The sequence below is a fragment of the Capricornis sumatraensis genome, chromosome 7 (genome assembly GCF_032405125.1).
Source record: "Capricornis sumatraensis isolate serow.1 chromosome 7, serow.2, whole genome shotgun sequence".
Lineage (NCBI taxonomy): Eukaryota > Metazoa > Chordata > Mammalia > Artiodactyla > Bovidae > Capricornis > Capricornis sumatraensis.
The window spans coordinates 97,181,918-97,207,598 of record NC_091075.1 but is presented as its reverse complement, the minus strand read 5'-3'; the positions used below and the strand labels follow the sequence as shown (position 1 = coordinate 97,207,598).

At 41.1% G+C, this 25,681-nt stretch overlaps 1 protein-coding gene across 1 annotated transcript in view; it reads left to right on the top strand.

Annotated features, from left to right (window-relative positions):
• The first annotated feature begins 356 nt into the window (after positions 1-356).
• ANTXR2 (ANTXR cell adhesion molecule 2) overlaps positions 357-25,681 on the top strand; it is a 166,379-nt gene continuing 141,054 nt past the window's right edge. Inside the window, exons 1-7 of the mRNA XM_068975726.1 lie at positions 357-875; positions 1,532-1,603; positions 3,712-3,783; positions 22,739-22,820; positions 23,544-23,651; positions 23,780-23,848; positions 25,194-25,274. Coding sequence (XP_068831827.1) covers positions 724-875; positions 1,532-1,603; positions 3,712-3,783; positions 22,739-22,820; positions 23,544-23,651; positions 23,780-23,848; positions 25,194-25,274 — 636 coding nt within the window. The 5' untranslated portion in view covers positions 357-723. The remainder of the gene's footprint in view (positions 876-1,531; positions 1,604-3,711; positions 3,784-22,738; positions 22,821-23,543; positions 23,652-23,779; positions 23,849-25,193; positions 25,275-25,681) is intronic.

Here is a 25,681-nt window from a genome sequence, read left to right as displayed (position 1 = left end):
TCCAAAAGCTGGCAAGCCTTAGTCATCTCGGCTCGGCACGAACCCACAAGTGTGCGTGTGTGGCTCGGCTCAGGCCCCGCCCTCGGGCGCACACAGCCACCGCGGAGACCCGGCCGGATTGCGGTTCTGGCCTTGGCTGCGAGTGGCTTCTCCGGAGCCGCCCGGCCTCCTCCCCTAAAGAGGACCGCCCGGCCGCCGCGCGGTGCCAGAGCCGAGTACGAGGAAGAAAAGTTTGCAGTGCCGGGCGGAGGCGGGGAACCCGAACCGAGCGGTCCTCCGTTTTCAAGTCGGCCGCGTCCCGGGCGGCCCTCCTGGAAGCCCCGAGCTCTGTAGCGGAGGCTGGAGGCTCGACCCGAGGCGGCGGAGGAACTTCTGCGAGCAGTCGCCGCGGGGCCCGGTGATCTGCAGGAACTCTCCGGAATCGGGAGGGGGAGGGCCGGATCGCTCTTCCACGGGGATTCGTCAAGAGTTCCGGCGGCAGCTGCGGCGGCGGCGGAGTCTCCCTTTGTCCTGCTAGGACCTCCCTCCTTCCCTGTCTCCCTCCCTCTGTCAGTCAGTGGGTCCCGCTGACCCAGGCGCCGGCGCCCTAAGGGACTCGCTATCCCCCCCACCTCAGGGTGCGTCCCTGGTCACTCCCACCACCCTAGCGTCGCCGCCGAGTGGAGCCTAGCCGAGCCGAGGGGGGCTGCGAGCAGGAGGGAGCCGCAGACCCCCGGCCGCAGGATGGTGGCGGGGCTCTCCCCGGCCCGCTGTCCCGGGCGCTGGCTGATCCCCGGGCTGTGGCTGCTTGCTCTCAGCGGTCCCGGGGGGCTGCTGAGCGCCCAGGAGCAGCCCTCCTGCCACGGAGCCTTTGATCTCTACTTCGTCTTGGACAAGTGAGTGCGGGAAAAGGGATTCAGGGTCTCCTGGGGAGAGTGGCCCTGGGTGGTGAGCTGTGGTTGGGGGAGGCTGAGGTGTCTGTGCGACCTGGGTAGGGGTGAGGGGTAACTCCGGTGATGGGCGCCCTGTTGCTATCTCTGTCCGAAAGGCGAGCGTTTTCGGATCTGTGCGGGCTGCGGGGTAATAGGAGGAGCCCGGAGCTGCTAGGCTCTCTAGGGAGATGGGCAGTCACTGCTGGCCAGTGGCGGGGTTTCTTAGGAAATGGGAGTGCGGTCACTTGGGGTAACCTTCTGCGACCCTTGGACCCACATAAGACTCCTTCTGGGTCCCTCAGTCCTCAACGCCTCACGCTGGCTAAAGTTTGCCGGGTTTTATCCTGAGCACAGCACTTTCACTGTAGCTTGGCAGTCTAAAGTTAACGTACTCACTGTGGTTTGGATTTCCTTCTAAGGAAGGCTGTGTTTATTTGAAGAGCTGGGATCTTACTCCAGACAATTAGCAGGCAGGTGATCCCTGAAGATGGGTAGACTTCCTAGGTTCCTGTAGCAGCTACCTTTCAGTTGCTGATACTGTTAACTTGGCTTGAAGAAGAGGTCAGGTTACACCCCTGTAACTGTGTTGTTTTTCTGATTCGTTCAGTTTTCTTTTTCAGGTCTGGGAGTGTGGCAAATAACTGGATTGAGATTTACAATTTTGTTCAGCAACTTACAGAGAGATTTGTAAGGTATTTCTCCTACTTTCCTTTTCTAAGCAGGGGACTTTGAGGTGGAGGCAAGTAGACAAAGGCTAGATAGGGTATCCTTTTTTGGAAACCATTTGCAGGGAAAGCCTTTACTGAAGTGTTGATTTTTAAGTGCCTCAAGGTCTTATCACACACATGCTGTTATTAGGACAGCCCTTCAGTTGTTGAGGGCTTATTTCATCTGGATCCCAGAAACTTGGCTCAGGCTCTGGGGAAGTATCTTCAGATATGATTCCAAATGTCTTTTCCTTTCTGAGTTTTCATCTGTTTTGAATTTCATTTATGCTTTCTCATAATTTATCACTTTAAAAGTTTATGCTAATAATACTCATAATATATTTTCCATTCCACACAATTCTTAGCATTATTGAGGTCCTCATTAAGAAAAAAAAGTGTTGGTAAACTTCAAATGAGCATGTGTTAATAACCCACTACCAGAAAAGGCACTTGTATGTGTGTGTGTTTAAAGAAATGACTTGTGTTTACACAATGTGTGGGTGTGTGGCTGGTTTAAAATTTAACTGTTCTATATATGCAATAAGCCTTACTAGGAAAGATTGGTTTGTCTCCTATAAAAAGCATAACTGCTATGATAGCCAGCTCACTCTCTTATTTAGAGGTAACCAGAAATTAGTGGCTTTCTTATTTAAAAGTAACCCTAGGACACTAGGCTTTTGAGGCTTTTTTCCTCCTCCTCTTTTTTTTTTTTTTTCTTTTTAAAGAAGAAAAAATGCAACGAGGAAATGCAAGTTTATCAAGATAATGGAAAGGACATGAAAAGGAGCTGTATCATTAAATATTGCTTCTTTCAGTCGTGTTAGCCCAAATGTTTTCTTTAAAACAGGCTTGGATGATCAAAACATTTTGAAAGTCATGTTGCAAGTAACTTCAAACAATCTGTAGAGGCCTAGGAAATCCTTGCTTTCAGTTATTGGCAGCAGTAAGCTTATCCCTATAAAAATGTATGCTTGTCCATGTTCAGTCATCAGTCTTCTGTTTAAGAAGCCAAGTATAACACTCATTTCTGGACAGGGTCTAAGGTAAGCTTGTCTAGGAAAGAAAAATAAACAAGGCTCTATATCGTTAAGTGTCAAAGGCAGGAGACAGAGTTGTTGATAAATTTTCTGATTTAATCCAAGAGTGTGCAGAGTGTCTCATAGATTTTGATCAAAAGCAGTGGGTCGTTTCAGTACATTTCCAAGAAGTAGGGCTCTTATTTGGTCTGGTTTACAAATTGGAATTCTATAGTAAACAGTTCTCTGGTGCAAGTTGTTCAGTTACTAACCCATAATATATTGTAGGAAATGAGTAAAGGGTGACTACTGAAGTGAATGACTTTTCAAATATGTATAACCCTTGGGCATCATTCTGCTCTTCAGTTTATAGAGCTGAGTGTTACAGCTTCAGGTTCAGATCTTAATAAACATTGCATAGGGTGTCTTTGAAACAGGAATCATTCTGTGAGATCAAGGCTTAGAGCTTAAAAGGTGTAGTTAACTAGGGCAGTTGTTGCCAGTGGGAAGTATGATGCTTGAGACTTAGAGAACTGAACATGTCTAATCAAAATGTGATTTGTTCTTCTCTTTCACATTGTCCTTGACATTCTTTAAGTAATCCTACCTCAGGATAACTTGTATGAACTCCTCTCATAGTTGTGGTAATTAAATCAAACCGGCTTGTCTCCAGCCCTAAACTTGCTATGATAATCATTCTGAAGGGATTGGCCTCCTTGAAGGAGATGAGGTAGAAGGCCAAAGGAAGAGCTTGCTACAAAAAAAAAAAAAAAGAGAGAGAGAAGGAAAAATTTCCACTGGCCTGGAATTTATCTTTCTAGGTAATTTCTTCCTAAAGTGGCCCTGTGGGTCAGAGAGGAGTGCCTTAGTGCTGAGCAGCACTGACTAAATCCAGAATGGCTTATGTGATAATGGTAATGTTGAGCAGAGTTCATGTATCTACTTAGGGGTTCCATTTAAGAGAAGCCTGGACCGTTCATTGAGACTGATTTTAAATGAGACTCCCGAGCTATACATCTGTATTATATCAATATTTCTTTTAAAAATGTTTTAACTGCCTCTTTTCTTATTTTGCAGCCCTCAAATGAGATTATCTTTCATTGTGTTTTCTTCTCAAGCCACCATTATTTTGCCATTAACCGGAGACAGGTTAGTGCATTATCACTTTGCTGCAGGCTTTTAGTAGAGACTGATCTTAAAGGAATGATGGATATTTCCAAGTGGTGATTCAGGCCTCTCAGTGGAATCAAGCAAGTACACAGACAATTTAGTTCTCTTCACTAATAGAGGGAAAAGGAGATATGAATAATATAAAAGCGCAGCTAATCTGAAAATCAATATCATTCATATTGCTGTGGAATGTACAATGAGACCCAGATCTCTGCCTTAGTTGTGTGTTTACGGCCTCCCACCTTTCGCCCTCTCGGTTACTGTAAGTAGTTCTACATCTTTCTTGTTTAGATGTAATATATTAATCAACTAGGAATTTGAAGAACATTAAGGAGGAGAAAGATATGGATCTATCTGGATAATTTACTAGATGGAGCAGACATCCTGCATCTTTAGACTTACTCTGAGGTCCACTGATGCCGAATATGTTTACCTTTATGAAAGCACTTGCTTTTAATTTCATAAATATACATATTTATGAATTTGAATTTAATTTCATATATATATATAGTTTTTCCCCAAATCAATATCATAATACTTTATATGACCGTTTGGGTGTCATTTGAACTAATCATTGTGGCAAGTTAGAAGTAGTCATTGATGTTAGGTGGTAGCCTGGATGGGAGGGGAGATTGGGGAAGAATGGATACATGTGTATGTATGGCTGGGTCCCTTTGTTGTCCATCGGGAGCTATCACAACATGGTTAATCAGCTATACTCCATCATAGAATAAAGTTAAAAAAATAAGTAGTCATTGATATTTTAAAGAATGGTTCTTTCCATAGTGGGAAGGGAGATTTTCTACTTCATTTAACATGAAGTACACAAGGTAGTTCTTGATCAGTTCTTGAACAAATGAGTAGATTAGTTTTAATGTGAAACCCAATTTCTCCAAACTGTAGTTTCAGCAAGGAAGGCTGTTGTACCTTGTTCTGTGTAATATGTGGATTTCTGAGGTTTTGTGTTTATAGTTCCTTTAAATAAAGTTCTTTTTTTTTACTTTAAAAATGTTGAGAACACATAAGATTTAAAAGAGCTTATTTTAAAGGTAACTTATTTAAAATTCCCAGAATTGATTTGGAAAATCCATCAAACTTCTAACATATTTGTGCTTTAAGTTTTACTTTTCCTGGAGAGGAAATCTCTCTGTAGGTGGGGAGTCCAGCTTATGACCTCAGTCTCCTCTCTGATACTTTGTTACATACTTTCTCATGTGCATCTGGGTCTCATCAAAGGCCAGGGCAACAGTAATCCCTAACAACCCAAATACAACAGCTGTTTATTCCCATTGATATAACAGTCCTTGCCTTCATGAAAAGAATTTTTTTCCATTGCCCAGCTTAATTTCCAAAGAAACAGCTTTTGATTCACCCCAGGTCAGTCAGTGGTAAAGAATCCACCTGCCAAGGCAGGAGCTGCAGTTTTGATCCTGGATTGGGAAGATCCCTTGGATGAGGAAATGGCAACCCACTCCTGTATTCTTGCCTAGGAAGTCCCATGGACAGAGGAGCCTGGCGGGCTACAGTCCGTGGGGGTCACAAAGAATTGGATACGACTGAGCAACTGAGCATATACATAGCACATCCATTAAGACAAAAAGAGAACCATGCTAACATTTGTGGAGTGCACATGTAGAGAGAAGCATTTAGGCTATTGCCAGACACACAACAGACTCTCAGTAATTGTTAACTGCCTGCTTTGTGCTAGGTTCTCTGTTAGGTACTTTATATGTGAGTTCTCCAGCACTTTGATGAAGTGTAATCACAGGTCAGCAAGATTGGTATTGCATCAGCAGGCATGGAAGGGGTTTAAATTGTGTCAATCTCACTAACACAATTTTTACCATTACTATACACTGTAGTAATAGTAAATTTATATTACTGTACACAATCTCACTAACACAATTTTAACCCAGGAGTTGGTGATGGACGGGAAAGCCTGGCATGCTGCAGTTCATGGGATCACAAAGAGTTGGACACAACTGAGAGAATGAACTAAACTGACTCCCACTAAAGATTTTCCATTGTCATTGGTTGAATCTGATAAGGCAGAGGTTGGGATAAAGAGGCTTCTGTTTCCAGAGGTAGCATAATATTGCAGCTGAAAGTTGGTGAACCAATTTCCTAGCCAAATGGTCACAGACAAGTGACAGCCTCTTTATGCTTCACTTTTTTCCATCTGAATAATGATGAAGATGATGGTCATAATAATAATACCTACCTCATAAGACTGCTGTAAAAATTGAAGTCAGTGAGTGTGGACAGTGTAGGACAGAGTCTGGCATATATGTATCAGGAGAAGAGAGCTTTGTTGTTGTTATTATCTGCAGTTAGGGAGTGTGCAGTATTTTAATGATGGGGATGCATTATCCTTATATAAAGGGATTATTGTACTGCTTGAAAGGATTTATAATAGTCCAGGAGGAATTCTAATATAATGCTATTTGCAACTTTAAAAAAAACATAGTTGGCTCTTCTGTGTCTTTTTAAATAGAAATAAATTTAGTTTTAACAAATTTCCCTGTTTGCCAAATTGCATTAGTTTGGGGTAGCACAATGTACACTAACAAGGCTTGGGTTAGAGTTCCGGTTTTGCTACTTATTGGTTAGAGATGGGATAAATCTTCTCATTCTGTCAGTATTTATGTCTATAAACTGCAGGCATAATCTACTGTGTTTTCCTTCTTTCTTTCTTTTCTTTTAACTGTGTTTCCTTAAGAGATTTGTTGGGATCAAAAATAAGACAATGCATACAGAAATATTTTGTTTATTACAGAACAGTTTCCATTAAAGGATTACTTTCTGAACCTAGCTGTTCTTTTACCAATTTTATTTAAATAGTAACTTTTCAAATTTCTCTGGTCCTCTATATTTGGATATAAGGTCACTTTTCATTCATTATACCCCCTTTTTGAAAAAAAAAAAAGGGGGTATTGTTGCTTTACGATGTTGTGTGTTTCTGCTGTACGACAAAGTGAGTAAGCTATACGTATGCATATAACCCCTCCCTCTTGGACCTCCCTTTCCTTGCAACCCCTTCCCCCTCCTCCCCTCCTTCCACCCACCTCCTGCCCCAGCATCTCACCCCTCTAGGTCACCACAGAGTACCGAGCTGAGCTCTGTATACTATTCAGCAGCTTCCCACCAGCTATCTAATTTGACACATGGGTGATATGTTTATGTCAAGCCTAATCTCTCAATTCAGCCCACTCTCTCCATGTCTACATGTCCATTGTCTATATCTGCATCTCCATTCCTGCCTTTTAAGTGTGTAGAAACCATTCGGATATTTAGATGCAAGATTACTGAACGAATGTTGCCACAGCTATTGGGGATCCTTGTTTCAAAGTCTAGAAAGGGGAATTCTACGTGTGAACTTTCTTGATGTCACACGTAGAGGTCTGAGCGCATAGGAAAAGCGAAGGTCAAATACATCAGGTTTCACAATTTTGTTTCTATTTCTCATAATTCTTCTGTAGCTTGGTAAATATGAGAAGTACCTCTTTCACATTTCAAAGTGTTGCTAAATATCTTCAGTAGAGACGAAGCAAGGTTAGAAGGCAGTAAGTCCTTGCAGTTGGATTATGTCTTCTGTTAGGGTTTCATCATGAAGTCTGGTACTATGTAAATGCATGAACAGAATAATAAACTCGGCAAGAAATGATCAGTTATCCATTTTATATGCTCAAGATTCAAAACCATTATTTTTTTAAAATTTATGTTTATTTATTGGCTGCTTTGGGTTTTCGTCGCTGCATGTGGGCTTTCTCTAGTTGAGGCGAGTGGGGGCTACTCTCTAGTTGCGGTGTGAGGGCTTCTCATTGTAGTGGCTTCTCTCATTGTGGAGCATGGGCTCTAGAGCACACAGGCTTTCGTAGCTGTGACACATGGGCTTAGTTGCCCTGTGGCGTGTGGAATCTGCCTGGATGACGGATCAAACCTCTGTCCCCTGAATTGGCAGGCAGATTCTTAACCACTGGACCACCAGGAAAGTCCTAAAAACATTATTATTTTGAATATTTCAATTGGAAACATTCTCTTCTTTTGCCCTCATGATTTTTGTTTTATTTTATTTTCATTGTTGTTGTTGTTAAGTTGCTGTGTCCTGTCTGACTCTTTGCGACCCCATGAACTGTAGCATGCCATCCTCTGTCCTCCACTGTCTCCGGCTCAGATTCGTGTACTTTGAGTTGGAGATGCTATCTAACCATCTCATCCTCTGCTGCCTGCTTCTCCTTTTGCCTTCAGTCTTTTCCATCAGGGTCTTTTCCAGTGAATCGGCTCTTTGCATCGTGTGGCCAAAGTGTTGGAGCTTCAGCTTCAGAATCAGTCATTCCAATGAATATTCAGGCTTGATTTCCTGTAGAATTGACTGGTTTGATCTTATTGGAGTCCAAGGGACTCTCAAGAGTCTTCTCTTTTATCCTCCATATCTGGTAATCCCTCCACTCACCTACCCACCATCCTGTTCTGCCTACTCTGTATACCATGTTTTGAGCATTATATGCTCTGGAGGTAACACAAGGATCTTGTGTGTGATAGTGAGGAGTGTACACAAACACATATAACTCAGGGCTGTATCATAGGATCCAGTAAGAGGAAAGGACATCCAACCAGTCCATTCTGAAGGAGATCAGCCCTGGGATTTCTTTGGAAAGAATGCTGCTAAAGCTGAAACTCCAGTACTTTGGCCACCTCGTGCGAAGAGTTGACTCATTGGAAAAGACTCTGATGCTGGGAGGGATTGGGGGCAGGAGGAGAAGGGGACGACAGAGGATGAGATGGCTGGATGGCATCACTGACTCGATGGATGTGAGTCTGAGTGAACTCCGGGAGATGGTGATGGACAGGGAGGCCTGGCGTGCTGTGATTCATGGGGTCGCAAAGAGTTGGACACGACTGAGCGACTGAACTGAACTGAACTGAAGAGGAAAGTGCTGAGTGTTGACTCAGGATGGAAATATCCAGCCTCTCAGTGTTAGAGAATTTGAATCAAGACTCATTTAAAAGGATATTTTTAGTTATTGTGTTGAATAATTGGTGATAGTGAATTATGCTTAGTTCTGTTCAGTGTAGTCTTAATGAGGTAAAAGCGATTTAGTTGGAAACATTTAGTGAACATTTTTATGTGCTAGATGCTGTGCAAAATGCTTTCTATTCATTACTTAACTTAACCCTTATATCAACTCCATGTTGTAGATACTATTATCTCAACTTTACAAATGAGGAAACTGAAGCTGAGAAAGGAAATGTAGCTTGTCCAAGGACACACAGTTAATCAGTGATGAGGAGTATATTAGCCAGAATAGTCTCTTGAAATGTAGAGTAGATCATGCCACTCTTGCTCTTAAGACAATCTGATGGCTTAGAGTAGAAAGCATTTCCCAGTGGCCTAAAAGCCCTACCTGACTGCTCACCCAATCCTGTCCTAACACTGCATGCCACAGTCTCGCCCACTGGCCACCTTTCCCTTCCCTGAACAGGCCAAGTGTGTTTCTGTACTAGCAGTTTTGCTCTTTGTCTTCCCCATGTCTTCCCTGGCCTCATCCCATGCGTCACCTCCCTGGAGAGGCCTTGCCTTGGCATCAGGTGTGAAGCAATCCTACCCCACCTTTCCAGTAATGTCTCACAGTTCTCTGTTTGGTTGTCACTTTTTGAAATTGTTCTGATAATTAATCGATTTATTTTATCTCCATAACCCTAATGTAAACTGCATGAGAGCAGAGGGGTCTTCTTTGTTTTGTTTACCTTCACCTCTATATCTTAACACCTATAAGAGAACTTGAAACATAGATGCTCAGTAAATATATGTTGAATGAACAATTGGGTTGATCTTACTCTAGAACCTGAGTTATTAACTGCTATCAAATGTTTTCTCTCCTTAAGAAATAATAAAACATGATTCATGTTTGCTAATCTTCTCATTCCTATTGTTATAGATCAGTTACAAACATTTCCAACTCTCTTTTTGATATACTTGTCCCCAACTTGAAAAAGTCATATAATTGTTTGACCTGAGAATAATAATCAATTACTTAGGAAAAAAATATTCTGTAGACAAACTTCTAGGAAATTAAAAATAAGTCATTTGATTAAATTTATATAAAAGTGTAAGTAATATATATATTTCTGTTATTTGGAAGGATTTCTTTTAATTCCTTTGGATTCAAGTTAAAAGTTTACTTGTGATAAGATAGTTTGTAATTTATAAATTGGTTCATTCATTTTGCAGGCAGGGAAATTTGTCAGTATCTGTAAACGTTTAGAAGTCTTCTATCAGCAATTTTACTTTTTAGGACTATGCCCTACTGAAATAGTAGCATCAGTGTGCAAAAATAGGTATATGCGAGATTAAACTCTGAAGCATTGTTCATAATGTGAAAATGGTGGTAAATCTAAATGCTCATCGGTTGATGATACTGTAATTAAATTAGAGTATATACATAGAATTGGATACTATGCAGTCATTCAAAGAATTGGAAAATCTATATATATTGCTATGAAAATATGTCTAAGATATACTAGTTGAGAAAAGCAAGTTGCAAAATACTCTGTTAAAGATGATAAACAAAAACAAAAATTTTAATGGCTTTTATGGTATGTGTGTATGATAATGAATGCATGGAAAAAAGTCTGGAAGATGAGCCACAAATTGCTAACAGTAATATTGTCTTAGCAATGGGATTCAGGGTGGGGGCTCCTTCATGTTTTAGTTTCTATACATTTAGGTTATTCAATTTTATTTGAATAATGTACTATTTATAAAAAACAAATGCTTAGGTTTAAAAGAAATATTACTGACTTATGTAGCCAGAGACCACTCTCTTGGTATCAGAATGGAACTCAGGAGTTAGAAAGTATAGACAGTAGGACTAGGGCATTGTTGTTGTTCTTCAGTCACTCAGTCCTGTCTGACTCTTTGCGAACCCATGGACTGCAGCACGCCAGGCTCTTCTGTCCTCCACCATCTCTTGGAGTTTGCTCAAATTCATGTCAGTTGAGTTAGTGGTATGCTGTGCTTGGTTGCTCAGTCATGTCCGACTCTTTTTGACCCCATGAACTGTAGCCCGCCAGGCTTCTTTGTCCATGGAGATTTTCCAGGCACGAATACTGGAGTGGGTTGCCATGCCCTCCTTCAGGGGATCTTCCCAACCCAGGAATTGAACACAGGTCTCCTGCCTTGCTTCTGCCTCCAATGCAGGAGACCCAGGTTCGATCCCTGGGTTGGGAAGATCCCCTGGAGCAGGAAACGACAACCCACTCCAGTACTTTTGCCTGGAAAATCCCATGGACTTGAGGAGCCTGGTAGGCTACAGTCCCTGGGGTTGCAAAGAGTCGGACGTGACTGAGTGACTTCACTTCTTCGCTTCACTTCTCCTGCCTTGTAGGAAGATTCTTTATGGTCTGAGCCATCAGGGAAGCTCAAGAATACTGGAGTGGGTAGCCTATCCTTTCTCCAGGGGAGCTTCCTGACTCAGGAATCGAACTGTGGTTTCCTGCATTTCAGGCAGATTCTTTACCAGGTGAACTACTAGGGAAACCCATTGAGTCAGTGATGCTATCTAACCATCTCGTCCTCTGCTGCCGCTTCTCCTTTTGCCTTCAATTTTTCTCAGTGTCATAGTCTTTTCCAATGAGTTGGCTCTTTGCGTCAGGTGGCCAAAGTATTGCAGCTTCAGTTTCAGCAACAGTCCTTCCAGTGACTATTCAGGGTTGATTTCCTGAATAGCAGTAGAACATATTCAGCTGTTAGCTTGGGGAGTGCTGAAGTGAAATGAAATGAAAGTTGTTTAGTCACGTGCAACTCTTTGCGATCCCATGGACTATACAATCCATGGAATTCTCCAGGCCAGAATACTGGAGTGGATAGCCTTCCCCTTCTCCAGGGTATCTTTCCAACCCAGGGATTGAACCCCGGTCTCCCACATTGCAGGTGGATTCTTTACCAGCTGAGCCAGAAGGGAAGCCTGGCGGGGGATGGGGGTGGCGCGGGGGGCGGGGCGGGGATCCTGAAGGTTGCTTGTTAAATGTAAACATCAGGACTGGACTTTGGGTCAGAAAAACATAGGCTCTGTATCCGAGCTGTGTAACCTTGGACAAGTTATTTTACCTCTTGCTACCCAATTCCCTTGTCTGTTATAAGGAGCTAATCATTCCTACTGTGTAGAAGTGTTGGGGTAATGTTGGGATGATTAAGTGCACATAAGGCATGAGAAGGCCTAGTGAATGACTAGGTGGGAAGGAGGCTGAGGCTGAGATGAGATCTGGGTCTTATCACTGTACCGCCTCATCACCATTGTGTGCCCAGCTTCTAGCAGAAGTTTGAAGTCAAGTGACTTTGCTCAAAGTGACACGGCTAAGTCAGAGCCAGAATTCACCCCTGCATATGGCTCTTGAGCATGAGCATCTAACCATTCCACTGCCTCAGAATCTTTGCTCCCCTTTCTCTAGCTGGTTTCCAGAATTAGTCAGAGTTGTCATAATTCAAAGATATATTCATCCTCTAAATTTCTTCTGTTCTCTTACAAACCAGTGACGTGGTGAGAGGAAGTGACTAGTTGTTTTTGTTTAGATTCTAACAGGGAAGTAATTTTTCCTGTTGAGAAAAGTCAGTGCTGGTCACACATTGTGCTAATTCTGGGAGGTCTGAGCATGGCAGCAACTCAGAGTTTAGTCGTGGATATGGCAAAAGTTGTTTTCAGTGAAGTCCCATGTTTGCTTTATAGGTATTTTCTAGAAAATTAAATGCGTTGTTACTCAAGTCTGGAAGACAGACCTGGCACACTAAGGTGGTAGAATGCAGAGGTCATTTTATCATGGCCTAGTAAGGTGTTGAAAGAGGAAATGGGGTATAAACATACAAGACACAGCAGATACAGACTTTAGGTGTCACCTGGGTACCTCACTTAGATAAGTGTAGACTAAATTAGAGACAAGTTTTCACAAACCTGTCTTGTATGGGGCATTTTGTAAGCAGATGTTTTTGAATCTAGAACTCTGACCTAGGATTCATTGGCCTGGAATCTGTACCACAGAGACCTTGACATATATTGGCCTTACAATGACATGTTAAATAAAGAGTAGACAAATTTTTATATAAAGTATGAGTTCTTAAGATAATGTATTAGCAATATTTGTGTCTGAAAAATCATCTTTCACTCTTTTGAAACCCTTGAAAATCTTTTAAGTTGAGCTAATAGGGAACAATTTTTTTTTTTTTGCTGTTTATTCTTCATACTGTATGCCATATAACAGTGTATAATGGCATAATTAAATAGATAGCTAGGACAGTCCCACATTTGAGTGAGTGAGCATATTTCCTTGCCTGTAATTTTTCTAATTTTGTCAGGCTGATTATATAATATTGTGGTTTATTAATGGAAGGAGACAGAAGTAGTAAAGTTTATTGAGCACTTACTATGTATCAGACATTTTGCTAAATGGTTTATTTGTAATTGCTAAGTGCTAAGTGGACTATAAATCATTTGTAATTTTGTATGGACATGAACAACATCTTGAGAAGATTGTTTTGTCTCATATTCTACTTAATCTACTAAGTTTTATTTTCCAAGAGCAATATTTAATTATGTTATGTAACTATACTTCAGCCACCTGATGTGAAGAGCTGACTCATTGGAAAAGACCCTGATGCTGGGAAAGATTGAGGGCAGGAGGAGAAGGGGACAACAGAGGATGAGATGGTTGGATGGCATCATCAAATCAATGGACATGAGTTTGGGTAAACTCTAGGAGTTGATGATGGACAGGGAGGCCTGGCATGCTGTGGTCCATGGGGTTGCAAAGAGTCGGACACAACTGAGCAACTGAACTGAACTGAAATCTTTATGAAGTTTCTGTGTATTCCTACATTTTGTTTGCACTTTTGTTCATTTCATATCCCTGGCTGATAATCTCCTGAGGATAAAGTACAGTTCAGTTCAGTTCAGTTCAGTCACTCACTCGAGGCTGACTCTTCATGAGCCCATGGACTGCAGCACGCCAGGCTTCCCTGTTCATCATCGACTCCCAGAGCTTACTCAAACTCGTCCATCGAGTCTGTGATGCCATCCAACCATCTCATCCTTTGTTATCCCCTTCTCCTCCTGCCTTCAATCTTTCCCAGCATCATGGTCTTTTCCAGTGAGTCAGTTCTTCCTATCAGGTGGCCACAGTATGGAGTTTCAGCTTTAGCATCCATCCTTCCAATGAATATTCAGGACTGATTTCCTTTAGGGTGGACTGGTTGGATCTCCTTGCAGTCCAAGGGACTCTCAAGAGTCTTCTCCAACACCACAGTTCAAAAGCATCAATTCTTCTGTGCTCAGCTTTGTTTATAGTCCAACTCTCACATCCATACATGACCACTGGAAAAACCATAGCTTTGACTAGATGGACCTTTGTCAGCAAAGTAATGTCTTTGCTTTTTAATGTGCTGTCTAGGTTGGTCATAATTTTTCTTCCATGGAGCAAGCATCTTTTAATTTCATGGCTATAGTCACTATCTGCAGTGATTTTTGAGCCCAAGAAAATAAAGTCTCTCACTGTTTCCCCATCTATTTGCCATGAAGTGATGGGATCAGATGCTGTGATCTTAGTTTTCTGAATGCTGAGTTTTAAGTCAGGTTTTTCACTTTCCTCTTTCACTTTAATCAAGAGACTCTTTAGTTCTTCTTCGGTTTCTGCCGTAAGGGTGGTGTCATCTGTGTATCCGAGGTTATTGATATTTCTCCTGGCAATCTTGATTCCAGCTCGTGCTTCATCCAGCCCGGCATTTTGCATGATGTACTCTGCATAGAAGTTTAATAAGCAGGGTGACAATATACAGCTTGATGTACTCCATTCCCAATTTGGAGCCAGTCTGTTGTTCCATGTCCTGTTCTAACTGTTGCTTCTTGACCTGCATACAGATTTCTCAGGAGGCAGGTCAGGTGGTCTGGTATTCCCATCTCTTGAAGAATTTTCCACAGTTTGTTGTGGTTCACGTAGTCAAAGGCTTTGGTATAGTTAATAAAGCAGAAGCAGATGTTTTCTGGAACTCTCTCGCTTTTTCGATGACCCAGCGGAGGTTGGCAGTTTGATGTCTGGTTCCTCTGCCTCCACACCTCTAACACTTATGCTTATAGGGTTATCTAAACTGGCATTTGGTAGCATAGATGTATGAGGCTCTTAGTTTTTGTGATAGATTGCTCTTTTGTGACCTCCAATGAAACACAGAATGCATACAACATATATGCATACATGTGTGTGAGTGCACATGCTCAGTTGTGTCTGACTCTTTGTGACCCCATGGACTGTAGGGTGCCAGGCTCCTCTGTCCAAGGAATTTTCCAAGTGAGAGTACTGGAGTGGGTTGCCATGTCCTCCTCCAGGGGATCTTCCTGACCCAGGGGTAGAACCCTATTCTCTGGCATCTCCTGCATTGACAGGCAGATTTACCACCGAGACAAATGTGATTATGTATGTAATAGGTATAATATATGTGTATATAAGTATTTTTATATTTGTATATAAATGGACACATATTTTTATTAATTATATATATTTATATATACACATGTATTTACATATGTGTATAAAAGTATTTTTATTTAAATATATAATTAGAAAAATGTGGGCTGGGCCTGTGGCTCACTTTAACCAATGGAATGCAACAGATATGAATGAGCATGAAACTGAGCCTCCAGTAACAGTTTGCTCACTGCCTTTCCAGTCTTTACTATCCATCTCTTCAAGGTCATTTAGCTTTTACTTTAGTCACAACTTTTATTTTGATTATCTATTGCTGCATAATAAACTACTCCAAAATTAGCGATGTAAATACAACTGGTCATTTCTCATGATATTGTGCATTGAATGGGCGGTTCTTATGCTTTGCCTGTTGTCAGCTAGAAAGCTGGAATGGCTAGAAGAGTTGAAATGACCCCACCCACATGGTTTGAAAGTTCGTGCTGGTGCTGGCTGTTGTCTGGGAGCTCAGCTAGGACTGTTGACCTGAGTCTCCATTCTGGTACACATGACTTCTCCTCATGGCTAGGTTAAGTCTCCTCCTACCATGGTGATTTCAGGGTAATCAAAGCTTTTATATGGCAGCTAGCTACCAAGGGTACATAAAGGGAAAAGTCCTGTGCCTCATTTAAACTTATTCCTGGAGCAGGCATAGTGATCATGAAAAACCACCCCAGCATTTAGTGGCTTAAGCAATGATTTTTGTTATCTCTCACTGTTCTATGATGGATGGCTCAAATGGATGCTTTCTCCATCCCACATGATATTATCTGGTGCTATAATCATAGAAGGGGGTTACTGTTACGGAGCACAGCTAGGGCTGTTTACTGGAATAATATGTTTTCCTCCATGGGACCTTGGCTGTGGCCTGGGCTTCTCACTGCATGATGACTGGGTCCAGGAGCAAGTACTATGAGATGAAGGAAGCAGTGCCTCCAGTTCTCTTAAGGGTTGGACGTCTAAGAATATCACTTCTACCTTGTTCTAGTGCCGGGCAGTAACAGGGCTGGGCCAGAATCAAGGGGATGGGGGATAAATTCCAACTTTTGATGGGAGAATGGATGCATATAGAGTGGGGAGAAATTGATAGAGGTCATACTTAGAGATTCTGTACCATAGTTTATACTGAAAGTAATAATGAAACTCCAAAGATGAATCGCTTTTAGAAATAAACATGCCAGCTAAGAGAAAAAAAAAAACCTTGTGTGTAACCAAAATAGCAAATTAGACTGGTAATTTTGGCGCTAGTCTTTAGATTCTGCTGTAACCCATAACCCATGTCAGCAAATTTTGAATGATGTGTTATTTACTTTTATTTTTTATTATTAGCCTCTCACTCTCATTCCTCTTATTCTTTTGTATGAATTAAAACTGTTTATCAACAACATTAATACTTTATTTTTGTATTATTTTAATATTATCATTATTTCCTTCTTGAGTTAGGTTGGAATAGATGGGCACATTTCCTTTTACTTTCATGACTTTGAATAGTATTTTTCAATTCGAACTCTCAAAGTCTTAAGAATTACTCTGTAAGGTAGAAATGTGAGAATTGAAGTTTTATTTATTAGAAATGATAATTTTCCTAAAATAGTTTAAAATTGTTCTGTGATAGTACATTTTGGGATTTTGATATTCACTTATTCAAGAGCAATCCTGAACACATGCATATGAGTTGGAGTTTGTATGACTTAATATAAAGTTTAAAAATTCTATGTGTTTTAGGAGCATTAATGAAGAGAAGTTCTCAAATAAGGCTCCCAAACTGTGAAAAACAAAGGTGATAATTCCTATTTACATTGCCTTCAATGGTTAAGAGAGCAGTACAGTGAATTGATGGGCTTCTCTGGCGGCTCAGATGTAAAGCATCTGTCTGCAATGCGATCTTCCTGAGCAGCTAACACTTGGGCTTCCCTGGTGGCTCAGCAGTAAAGAATCCAATGCAGAAGCCACAGGAGATGCAGGTTCGACCCCTAGAAGATCCCCTAGAGGAGGGCATGGCAACCCACTCCAGTATGCTTGCCTGGAGAATCCCGTGGATAGAGGAGCCTGGTGGGCTACAGTCCATGGGGTCGCAGAGTCAGACATGAGTGAAGTAACTTAGCACGCATGCACAGAAAATTGATATAAACAGTTGGTATTGATTATTGAACACTTAGATGCCATGCAGTGTACTAACTGTTTACAAGTAATAAGTGAAAGTTGCTCAGTTGTGTCCGACTCTTTGCGACTATACAGTCCATGGAATTCTCCTGGCCAGAATTCTGGAGTGGGTAGCCTTTCCCTTCCCCAGGGGGATCTTCCCAACCCAGGGATCAAACCCAGGTCTCCTGCATTGCAGGCAGATTCTTTACCAGCTGAGCCCCAAGAGAAGCCAAGAATACTGGAGTGGGTAGCCTATTCCTACTCCGGTGGATCTTCCTGAACCAGGAGTTGAACCAGGGTCTCCTGCATTGCAGGTGGATTCTTTACCAACTGAGCTGTCAGGGAAGCCCTGATAATACGAGTAATAGTCCCTTTAATTTTTATAACAACTCTGCTTTATAAGTACTGTCAATGTTCCCATTTTCAGAGGGGAGAAATGCAAGCTCAGAGAGGACACAACTTAGCAAAGTCACAAAATTATTGAGACTAGTGAGTCTTAGAGCTGGGAATTAAGGTGGCCAGTGTACCATATTTGACCTGTGGGTTGCGTTCATGGTATGATGCAGGGTGGCATGATGAAAGGATGAGGTCTGGCTGGCAGATGACCCTGCTCAGTTCCTGACACATCATGTGATAAAAGAATAATAACTAATGTCTCTGTGACACTGACTTTGTACCGAATTCTTCATAGGCATCAACTCCTTTGATTTTTCACAGCAACCCTGTGGAGTTAGTGTTGGTGTTACTTTTGCTTAACGTGAAACAACTGAAGGATGTGGGGTAGATAATTGGCTGGAGCAGTCTGGACTCCTGTCCGGTGTGCCATCTGTCACCTCAAATTCAGCTTGCCACCATTTGTAGGTTTTCTAGAAGAGCAACATGGCAGTGCAGAGGAGAAGCTGTAGTGAAGAGGGTTTGTTTTGGGCACTAGCCACTTCCTTTCTCTCGTCTATCTCCTCTAATAGCTCTTCTGTCCAGATCCCACAGCTTTCTGAAATGTTCAAAGCTGCCAAATATAATAACATTATATTCAAAAGATGATGAGCTTCCCGGTGCCTCAGATGGTAAAGAATCTGCCTGTAATGCGGGAGATCTGGGTTCGCTCCTAGGGTGGGGAAGATCCCCTGGAAAAGGGAATGGCTACCCACTGCAGTGTTCTTGCCTGGAGAATTCCATGGACAGAGGAAGCTGGTGGGCTTCAGTCCATGGGGTCGCTGAGCGACTAACCCTTTCATGAATGTGATAGCAGTCACCTAATAAATGTCTGTGGAGTGAGTGAATGAAGACTTCATTGGAGCAGCTACTCTTATTTACATTTTATGGATATGGAAACTGAGCTGCAGGAAATTAAACAACTGCCCGTGCTTACACTAGTTGCGGAACTGAAGTTTTAGTTCGTTTCTGATTTACTCCAAACCTGAGTCTTCCCACCTCATTCTCTAGCTTTCCATATAATTTGTTCTCACTAAAGCTTCAGTATAAAACTTTCTTTCCTCTATTCCTTTCCCTCCTCCTTTTTAGGTTTTTATCAAATTTTTTCAACCCTCAGTTTGCTGAGTGAGCTCTCCTTAGAATCAAGAAGAAAGTAAACTGGGTAAACAAAATCCTATGAACAGAGGAATGACCAGTGTCAATAACAACCGTAGTAGCCACAACTAACTCTTTTTATTTTCTTGGCCATGCTGCATGGCCTGTGCGATCTTAGTTTCCTGACCAGGGATTGAACCCGCACCCCCTGCATTGGAAGTGTGGAGTCTTAACCCCTGGACAGCTAGGGAAGTCCCCTAGCCCAGTGCTTCTTATGTGCCACTTAATCCTCACAATGGCCCTGGAGTACAGGTATTTTCCTCTTTGTTTTATAGTTGAAAAAATGAGATTGGGCTTGGAAATAGTCCATGTTCTCTCTGGCTATAAGTCATCCATCCCAGAAACTGCATTTTATGTTTTAAAAGATTATCCTAGTTACCTCTAAAACCCCTTTAGTAGAAGAACTGACTGGCAAAATAGGTAAGGAAAAGAGCATTCCAACAACATTCCATGGAATTCTCCAGGCAAGATTACTAGAGTGGGTTGCCATTTCCTTCTCCAGGGTATTTTCCCAACCCAGGGATTGAACCCGGGTCTCCTGCATTGCAGGCAGATTCTTTACCAACTGAGCCACTAGGGAAGCCCTTTCCAACAATATGGAAAGGTTTTTAAGTTAGATTAGATCAGAGTTTCATAATTCTTGGCCGCATTATAGAATGCTCTGGAGAATTTCCAAGAAATACCCTGACCCCAGCACACATCAAGTAAATTATAACTTTTTCCATTAGTGTCCAGAAGATTTTTTTTTTTTAACCTTTTAGGTGATCCCAGTGTCCAGCCAGGGTAGAGAATGACATTGCACCTGTAAATGGGTGAGAGGGTAGCCGTAGACTAGGCGTAAATTGTTGTCATATCACAGTGTAAGATCACAGTGTTCACAGGTATGGGTGCTCAGCCAATGTGTGTAGACTGATTGACTGAAACCTAGAAGGAGCTTTGAAATCTGGAGAGTTAAGGCAATGCATACTGAAAAGTTCAGGTTAAGTATAGAGATACATTTACAAATGTATATCTTCAGTCACAAGTAGAAAGGACTTAAAATTATGCCTGAATTGTGCTAGTTGGGCAAGTCAGAATTTTCTGCCAACTATTTTATTATGCCACTGTTTATAAAATATATCTTCACCTTAGCTGTGACATCATGCATACCTTCCGTAGTTGCAAGTGTCTTATGGCTGGAGAAAGGCCACTGATGTGGTGCAGTGCCTAGCAGTTGTGGTTGCTATGTTTTCTTCCCTTCTCTTCTCTTGTCTGCTTATCTTTCCTCGTCCCTTCTTATATCTCTTCTTTCCTTTACTCAGCAGAGAAATTTGAAGGATACTAATAGAGCTGAGAGTGTTCATTTTTTAGATTAAAAAATGAGTCAATATGTTTTTGCCTCTGCCACCCCCCGCCTCTCTGCCTCATCTCCTCTTTTCAATCAACATAATTATAAAGTCAAGAAGAAAGAGTCGATTATAGATTTTGGTACCCTGATGCCCAACAACAACAAAAAAACAACAATAGCAACAGCAATCAAACAGAGGTTTCATATCCCACTTTATTTGTTTAAATTCTGCCTCGTTCCAAGAAGTATTTGAAGTCACACAGAATACAGTAACATTGCAGAAAATTAGTAACATCTGAAAAGAAAAGCTAAGATCTTAGAAAAGAGGATATAGCAATATGATAACGATATGAGTGTAACAGAATTTTCTGAATGAGGAAGACATTTACCATGCAGTTCCTGATAGGGCAAGAAATAGCTGTAGTTAGCAGAAAAGAGGAAGTGTGTAGCGATTACTCAGGGATGGTAAAGAAGCTTCTGCCCTGTGAGCTCATAGGGGACTTTGTGTGTCTTGCATCCTTGGCTACAGAATCACAACAAACTCTAAAGTAGTTTCGGTATTGCTGTTTGTTGTAGTTCAAGACAACGTTAAAGCCAAGCTCAGTGAATCTGATATTGATTTGAGCTGATCTTCATAACATACACATTTTTTCTTCTTTTATTTTTAAACATTTTCTCCCTTGCTTTCCTTTAGAACTTTAAGTCACAGTATAAATGGATGAGTTGTGTTTTTTACCTACTACATGATTTTTTTCTCCCTCAGTTCACCATTTACTAATAAAGAAAATTGAAGCTTATTTTTAGTTACTTGGAATCCCTCAAAGGCCCTATCTTGTAATTTCCCATTTGGTGACACTTTTTTTTTTCTTCAATTTAAAAACCTTTTCATTTATTTGTTGATTCAGGTCTTAGTTGTGGTGCACGGGCCTAGTTGCCCCATGCCATGTGGTATCTTAGTTCCCCAACCAGGGATTGAACCAGCATCCCCTGCATTGGAAGGTGAACTCTTTATCACTGGACCAGCTGGGAAGTCCCAGTGATACTTGTTGATAGAGGAGAGGCTGACAGAGTGTGTAGTTACTCTGGAAAGTGACCGACCAGGGCTCATGAATGTTGATGTTGTTGGGTATGGCCAAGGGACCCTTTTCCTCTATGGCTCTGTAGCTGCAAAAGTAATGAAGCAGCTCAGAGTAACTTAGAATGTCACAGTGGCTGGTATGGGATACAGGCAGGAGTGCTCTGCTTCTTTCGGCAAAATAAGCAGGCAGACACCTACCTTCCCACTCTGAATCCCACCTTCCCAATCTGAATCCCACCTTCCCACTCTGAATCCCACATTTAGCAAGTTGTTTCTGCTTAGAGCCTTCTACTAGTGTTGCCGAGTCCTCAGAAGTAATGATGATTCGAATCTGAACTAAATGGAGAAGGCGATTTTTACCAGGCAAAAGCTGTTTGTGTAAACTTGGATTTCAGTTGTCTTTTTTCATTTCTCTTTTGGCAGCAAACATTAATGCTTGAGGACACGCTGCCACTCATTTCTGGGAAGCACCAAATATTTGGTTTTTATCTGCATTCAGACTGAGTCAGTTTCAAGTTGTTTCTGTAGATATTAAAACATAAATATTTAGATAAAACAAGTTTATAAATTATGTAATTTACTCCATCATCTGTGGAACTATGAATTTTTTTCCTGGGATAGATTGAAAAATTTATTGAACACTTACTTTGTAAAAGGCATTATAATAAGTAGGGCAAAGTTGGGGGATACATTATAAATAATAGACATGGTGATAGCCCACTGTAGGATTCCAGTCTAGTTAAATGAAAATGTTAAATCAGTGAAATTATTTTAAAGTAGAATATTTTTAAGATACAGAATTGTTGATTGCAGTAAAAGTTGAACATGCGTATATTTGGGGCGTCTTAGAAAAAAGAGTGTACTGAAGTTAGTTAGGTTCAGAATAGGTAGATGTTAAAACAAGTATTTAAAGAGACAATCAACTGGGTTGGTGGAGGTGACTGAGTTAGAAAGAAGGAAGATTAGGATTATACTTTGAAAGTTGTGTTTTCTAGAAACTTCCTGAGATGAACTTGTCTGATAATAATTTTCACTACAATATTAAAATAGAATCCTTAAAATTAAAATAAAATAAGTTATTTTAAATGTGGGTGAGGCTCTGGTGAATGATTTTATGCTTAAAATACAGACATTATTAAATACTCATTGAAATAACAGTATGAGGAGTTATCTGCCCTCAAAACCTGGGGCAAAACTGCCTTACTTGCAGAACTACCACATTTTTGGAAAAGTGCTTATTGTGATCTTTCCTCATTTTTCTTTTGTTTAATTTTGTACTGTATTATTTTCAGAGGCAAAATCAGTGAAGGCTTGGACAATTTGAAACGTGTGAGTCCCGTAGGAGAGACATACATCCATGAAGGACTGAAGCTAGTAAGTTCTTTTATACTTATAAGTATGGGAAAGGACGTTTCCTTGCTCTGTAATGAAATAAATTATAACTCCCTAGTAAAACTCAAAGATGTCATTACATGCTTACCTTACTATTAAAAAAAAATTCTTTTAGTTGTTCTAAGGATAAGACTGATGGAAAGAATTTACCATGGTGATAAAAGAAGTTTGGATGACAGTTTGCCTTTTAAGAAATTTTCCATTTTCTCTGCGACTATATTCAGAGAACCACATTTTCTCTGTGGTTATAGTCAGTCAAGGCTAAAATCCTTTATCATTTACACCCAATAGCAATTACTCTATAATGTGAATATATGTATATTTCAAATTAAAATAGTTAATATAAAATACCCTGTTTTAAAGAAAGAAGAAAGAAAGTGAAGTCTCTCAGTCATGTCCAACTCTTTGTGACCCCATGGTCTGTAGCCTACCAGGCTCCCCTGTCCATGGGATTTTCCAGGCAAGAGTACTGGAGTGGGTTGCTATTTCCTTCTCCAGGGGATCTTCCCAAACCAGGGATCGAACCCAAGTCTCCACATTGCAGGCAAATGCTTTACCGCCTGAGCCATCAGGGAAGCCCTACCCTGTTTTAAAAGCTAGTCCAAAGTAGTTTGATTTTGCCAGACTTAAAATGCAGCTTGATGGAACATGGTGGTTAAAAGTTAAGATTAACTTGTGAGTTGGACAATTTTTCTTCATTTTCAGGCAAATGAACAAATTGAGAAAGCAAGAGGCTTAAAAACCTCCAGTATCATAATTGCTCTGACAGATGGTAAGTTGGACGGTCTGGTGCCATCATACGCAGAGAAAGAGGTGAGTGTTGAACTGAAACTGTTCTTTACACCCCAGTGTATTTTGCTGTATGTCTCTGCATGTGGAGCCTGATGTTGGAATAATTCACCTGTGTCCCTCTCTCTGTCCCTCTCTCTTTCTCTCAATAGGCAAAGATATCCAGGTCACTTGGGGCTAGAGTTTATTGTGTTGGTGTCCTTGACTTTGAACAAGCTCAAGTAAGTATAGCAGATCTGCAGACGTAATAGTCTTAAGGAGAGTTGATCAGATTTTTAAATAATGACTTGCATGCATTCTTCCTTGGTGGCTCAGATGGTAAAGAATCTGCTAGGAATGTGGGAGACCCAGGTTCGATTCCTGGGTTGGAAAGATCCCCTGCAGAAGAAAATGGCTACCCACTCCAGAATTCTTGCCTGGAAAATCCCATGGACAGAAGAGTGTGGCAAGCTACACCCCATGGGGTCACGAAGAGTCAGACATGACTGAGCAACTAACACTTCTGTGCATGCTAAGTCGTTTCAGTTGGGTCTGATTCTTTGCAGCCCTGTGGACTAAAGCCTGCCAGGCTTCTCTGTCCATGGGATTCTCCAGGCAGGAACACTGGAGTGAGTTGCCATGCCTTACTCCAGGGGATCTTCCTGACCCAAACCCATGTCTCTTATTATATCTTCTGCATTGGCACTTTACCACTAGTGCCACCTGAGAAGCACAGTGTTAGTCACTCGTGGGGTCTGACTCTTTGCAACCCCATAGACTGTAGCCTGTCAGATTCCTCTATCCATGGAATTCTCCAGGCAGGAATATTGAATTGGGTTGCCATTCCATTATCTAGGGGGATCTTCCCAACCCAGGGGTCAAACCTGGGTCTCCTACATTGCAGCAGATTTCTTTATCATCTGAGCAACCACAGAAACCCACTTAATTGTTAAAGATTTTCTATAAAAATGGCCCCCGTCTTGAACTCTGTGTTAGTAATGTCTGATTTTGATAGGTTTCATTACCTAATTAAACTGAAGACGAAACTCTATTTTTCTTGAACATTAATAAAATAATATGTATGCTCCTCTTTAATCAGCTGATGAGGTTATCATGACAAGTCTTGTTTAGATGTTTTAGTTTGATTGAAAACTTGACTCTTAGGAGTTTAGGATTTGGGAAGTCTGTTAGAAAAATATGTAATGATTTTCCTTAAAAAATGTGTTTTTTTTTTCATGAAGTTTACAGGGTTTATGTATTAAATTTTTTTCCCACTCACAAAATGTTTTTACATTTAAATGTCTGGTTTACTGTGAGTGAAGCTTCTGTGTCTCATGACATTTACAGCTAGTAGAGCTCTGCACTGTTTTGAAATTGCGACGTGAGGCCAGTTGTAAAGGGGCTGTGCCTTATCTCAGTTCATGTTGTCATGCATTTAGAGTACACCAGTTACTCCAGTCAGTTCCTGACAAGGAATTAATCCTCCGGTGTTATTTTTCAGATGAATGTAACTAACAAGTAAGAAAGGGCATAAAAGGTTGTATGTCTCAACCACCTCTCAGTGAACTTTTCCTCCTTTTTCTAAAGCTCGAAAGAATCGCTGATTCCAAGGAACAAGTTTTCCCTGTCAAAGGTGGATTTCAAGCTCTTAGAGGAATAATTAATTCTGTGAGTATTTCTTTGGGGGTAGGACAGACTTATCATTTTAGACATATTTTAAATTAAAAGAATTTAAAAAAAATTTTTTATTTTGTTAGGGGATATAGCTGAATCACAGTGTTGTGATAGTTTTGGGTGAACAGTGAAGGGACTCGGCCATATATATACATGTATCCATTCTCCCTCAAACCCCGCTCCTACCCAGACTGCCACATAACACTGAGCAGAGTTCCTGTGTTATACATAAAGTAAGTCCTCGTCGGTTATCCATTTGAAATATAGAAGTGTATAGATATCAATCCCAACCTTCTTAACCATCCCTTCCCCCCATTCTTTCCTTTGGCAAAACGTTGTCCCCATAAGTTTTTCTAAATCACCGATTCTCTGAATCTGTGAGTCTCTTTCTGTTTTATAAG